Source organism: Lucilia cuprina, chromosome 4, assembly GCF_022045245.1.
Source record: "Lucilia cuprina isolate Lc7/37 chromosome 4, ASM2204524v1, whole genome shotgun sequence".
NCBI lineage: Eukaryota > Metazoa > Arthropoda > Insecta > Diptera > Calliphoridae > Lucilia > Lucilia cuprina.
In genome coordinates this window covers 11,772,396-11,777,334 of record NC_060952.1, presented here as the reverse complement: position 1 = coordinate 11,777,334, position 4,939 = coordinate 11,772,396, and the positions used below count along the sequence as shown (strand labels likewise).

At 27.3% G+C, this 4,939-nt stretch overlaps 1 protein-coding gene across 1 annotated transcript in view; it reads right to left on the bottom strand.

Annotated features, from left to right (window-relative positions):
* LOC111679133 (methenyltetrahydrofolate synthase domain-containing protein) overlaps positions 1 to 1,745 on the bottom strand; it is a 15,307-nt gene extending 13,562 nt beyond the window's left edge. The window contains exon 1 of the mRNA XM_023440639.2: positions 1,282 to 1,745. Coding sequence (XP_023296407.2) covers positions 1,282 to 1,381 — 100 coding nt within the window. The 5' untranslated portion in view covers positions 1,382 to 1,745. The remainder of the gene's footprint in view (positions 1 to 1,281) is intronic.
* Positions 1,746 to 4,939: the final 3,194 nt, after the last annotated feature.

Here is a 4,939-nt window from a genome sequence, read left to right as displayed (position 1 = left end):
CTATAGACTAGACTATAGACTAGACTATAGACTAGACTATAGACTAGACTATAGACTAGACTATAGACTAGACTATAGACTAGACTATAGACTAGACTACACCATGGACTAGAAAATAGGCTAGACTATAGAATATACTATAGACTAGACTATATACTAGACTATATACTAGACTATATACTAGACTAAAGACTAGACTTTAGACTCGACTAGGCTATATACTTGTCTTCAATTAAAATTTCATACTAGTAATAGTAATTTGCAAAGTTTCAAAATAATTGTAATAGTTTATCGCTCAATTACAATTAAAAGTAATTATTATTGATTCTAACTCAATTACATATTACAAGTAATTGTAATTGATCATGTAATGAATTACTTTATGTAATCAGTACTTCCCACGTTATGCATTAAGTTCAATAATGTGGCAGTTTTACAGTTATAAATTAAATTATTAAGAAAAATCATATTATTAAAAAAACATAAGTTAACAGCACTGTTAAGAATCCTCATAGAAATGTTAAACCAAAGAAAAACAATAACAACAATAAACCACCACGAATAAAAACAAAAACAGTGTTAAGCAAAAAAAATAATACATACATAAGTACAGGGCAAAAGTAAATTGCAAAACATTTTTTAACAAACATTGCAAAACACTAAAAGAAAATGCAAAATTACCGAAACGCCTCTTTTGCCCTTAATCCAAATAATCTAAAACAAAAAATCCATAAAAATGGACTTTTCAGCTTTTTGACTGACAAACACAACCTAAAAATTAAAGGGTGAAAATAAATTCAAAGACAGGAAAAACACAAACAAACAAAAACTAAGAAACAAGTAATATTTTGCTTTTGGTGGTTGAATGATAGACAGTTGGGTGGCAATTGTATGGCAAAGAAATCGAACTTCTAAAATTTGTTTAATGCGTCATAAATAAAAAAAACACACACACAAAATCCTCCTCCACTAATTATTTTAAATACTATTATATTTTTCTTTCTTACTATGTGCCTCTTGTCCGTATTGTTTCTTTTTTGTGGTTGGCTGTTTTTCTTAGTTTTTTTTTTGTGCTAAAATACTACTCTTAACCAGAAACAACAAATTTGTTCTAGTCCAAAACAGAAAAAGAAAAAAACTACTCCACCCAAAAAAAATATACGAAAAATAAAACAAGAATAAAAATCAAAAAAGAAATTGTGTAAATTAAATTGTTTCTTTTTCTTGTAAATTTTTACGTGTTTTGAGTTTTTCTTTAATTTATTTATGACTGCGACTTACTTGTGGATGAGACTTCTTGAGTTGCGTTGCCGCCATTCTTAGTGGCTGCAGCCTCCTCAGTAGCAGCGGCAGGAGTTTGATTGGAGTTTTCAGTTTCCATTTTCTTTTTTTCTGTTTTAATCCGTATAAAAAGAAATTCTGTGTTTTTTTAATGAGTGTTTTTGCTATTCTTTCAAACTTCTTTTAACGGTTTCTTTGTTGTTGGCTTAAACTTTAGACAAAAAACCCGCTTCTATTTTTTTGACAATTTTTTCTCTGCACTGTTTTCCAGTTTTTCTTCTGTTATTTTTTGCGGCAAAACCACGTTTTTTTCCGTTTGTTGGAGCTCTCCTCTGATCGGCGGCACAAGCACTACTTTGGTATTTCGTTTGTTGGTCGTTTGTCTACCGTTTTGTTCTTTTCTTACCGCCAGCCGGCTTTTATCATAAAATCTCTACTGTTGTCTCTTTCTAACCTATATAATAAATATGGCTGAATAGAAATACATGAACAACGGTTTAATCTTTTTTTCTGTAATTTTTTGTAGTATTTTCGTTTTATTCTTTTCTTTTCTATGGTCCTATGTTTTTTTCATTTTATTAAAAAAAAACTTAATTTTTAGAAAATTTCTAAAATTTATGTCAAAATGTCAATTATGTTCAATAAAAGCCTACTTTATTCAAACTTTAATTCACTTCAGATGGAATTATTGTACAATTTACTTGTATAGTTTAAAATTAAAATTTACGTCAGCCACAGAAATAGAACTTACAGTTTTGTTGTATGTTAAGCTTTTTTTGCACCCACAGTTGGATAACTAAGTAGTTTTTTGTTTTTAGTACAAATATTTTATAAAAATTTTATAAGAGTATATTTTTTTGTAATAATTTTGTTATTAATAATTTTTTGTAGAGTGAACTATAACCAAAAATATATGTATCGACTTGTTATAGTATAAAACTTAATTATTGAATTTTTAAAATTTTAGAAAAAATAAAATATTAACATTTTTAATAATCTTTTTTATATCCAACACCACTATAGTGGGGAGGGTAATATGTGCTGAAGTTTGTAACACTTTCTGAGTCGATTTAGCTATGTCCGTCCGTTCGTCCGTCTGTCCGTCCGTATGTCTGTGTGTCCATGTAAACCTTGTGCGCACGCTGCAGGTCGCAATTTTCAAGATAATTTGATGAAATTTGGCACATACTCTTCTTTTGGTTCAGGGGCGAACGCTATAGAAAATGGTTGAAATCGGTCCATTGACCCTAGCCCCCATACAAACTCCCCTTCAGAAAACGACTTGAAGGTCAAAATAAACTTATAATTACTAATAAAACGATCAAAATCTACATAAATGAATTTTAAGTAGACATAAATTCATTTACCAAAATTTATAAGGATAGGCCCATATTTACCCCTTCTCCCCTATGAGCCCTCTTGTAGAAAATCTCTTTTTTGTCAACAATAAGTAAAAAATTTCACAATAAAACAAATTAAATGCTTTATATAAAAACAAACTTTTAACAAACTGACTGGTGTAGGGTATCATACGGTCGTCAATGTCCGACTATAAATTCATACTTGTTTCTAAACTAAATCCATTCATCTTTAAATATTCATATATGGATTTATGGATTTCTTTTAATTAAACGTTTTTTAATGTTGTTGTTGTAACATTTTGGCAGTGACTGGATGTTCTTCATTGGCCGAAGAATCGGGTTGTTCCCGAGCAGAGATCCAATTATCGTGGAAACGAAATTATATATTATTTTTAAGTGCAATTATGTCTACCTTTTGTAGAAATTTTTAAAAGAATCCGGCGATCTTAATTCGATGATTTTGAAAGGGTGTTTACATTTTGATTGATGGGGATTGACAAATAAATTGAGAAAATATAATACAAATTAATAAAAAAAACGGTACAAATAAAATATTAAAGAATACAGAAAAATATAATTTGTATATATTTTAAACTTAACGTCTATTTAACTTAACAAATGTACATTCATTTACAACCCTGTTATTTTATTCTAGCTTCTGTATATTTGCTGAATAGAAAGGGATGGATCTATTCTTATCGTAAAAGAAAAACTATAGGAGAGACAGAGAGCAATAGTGTTAAGAAACACAGGGTAACACAATTAAATTAATCTGTTGGTAATAAACGGAAATAGGAAGAAGAAAACTAGATAAGTAACTGACTTCTAATTTAAATGACAAAATAAAAAGTTATAATTTGCACGTAAAAAATATAACAAAATTTAATACATTTTAAGAAGTTTTTTTATAGTCCATTGATACATAATGGTTGTTAATAAATAAATCAAATAATTATGTATTTTTAATTTAATGTTTGTAGAGCAGAAGGCGGCGCAGTCTGTCGTATATATGTATTTAAAGTTCTATAATAGTTATTGTTCTGACAACGAAAATAAAACTTATATATAGTTATTGTTCATGAATGACCAAAGTGTTTTTAACATAATTGTTTAGCTTTTGAAATATGAATACTTAACAATTTATTTTATAATGTAACAATAACCTTGCCCATTCAAAATAACATTGACCAATGCATAATGCCTAAAGACCTATATTTATTTTATTATAAATATTTACATTTATTTACGTATACACTAAGAAAATATGATACTTATACAAGTCGTTAAATTGTTATTTACTTGAAGTTTATGTCAAATTCGAAAAACTATTTAAACTAGAAATACAATAACTTCAGTTGTAAATATTCTAATAGTTATTGAAAAAATAAAGTGAAAATAATATTAAACTTAAAAATTATAGAAAAACCTACAAGATAAATAAATATGAAAAGCTAATAACTTTTGAGAAATTCTAAAATAAGTATTAGAGTGATAAACTGTGGACAAATATTCTCCTCCTAATTTTAAAATGTGTATTATAAAATTGATTACTCTATATGGATCATGGATTATAAATTAATTATTACAATATGTAAAAAAGATAATTTATAATTACTTTTCAAATGTACAAATCTATATTATGGCCCTCTATCACCTTTAACTTTGGACACAATTGTTTTTTTCGTTAAAATTCCCCATACATACAAACATATCTTAAATACTAAAATTTCAATTAATGGAAAACACTTGTGTTGACTTTATTTGTATTTTTTGTATTTTGTGATAAATGCGATTAATATACCACATCAAGAGAGGTGGAGCAACAAAACACAAAAATATATTAAATACTCAAGAATAAATAAATTATTTTGATATATAAAATTTATTTTTACAAATAAAACTCACAAGATTAATTTCATTATCAATAAAATATTTAAAAAAAATGTCATCGAAATTTATTATTATAAAAAAGACCGTTTTCACACTCTATTAAAGGGTCCAAAATTATACGAACATTAATTTTCTTTTGTTGTTGTTTTTTTTACAATGTTCATCTCACCATCTCATCATCACTTCACTTGATATTTGATTATTTACTTTGCCACCTATTGTTGCTTGTTCGATTGAGGGAATACCTGTGGCAAAATACTTCATTTTTTTGTTTTAATTTGTTTTATTGTTATTGACACACGTCTCACAGTGGTATAGGAAAAAAAAAAGAGGGAAATAATTCGGTAACTTCTAAACGGTTAATCCGATTTTAATGAAATTTGGTATGCACAAAGAGGAGGTGTTGT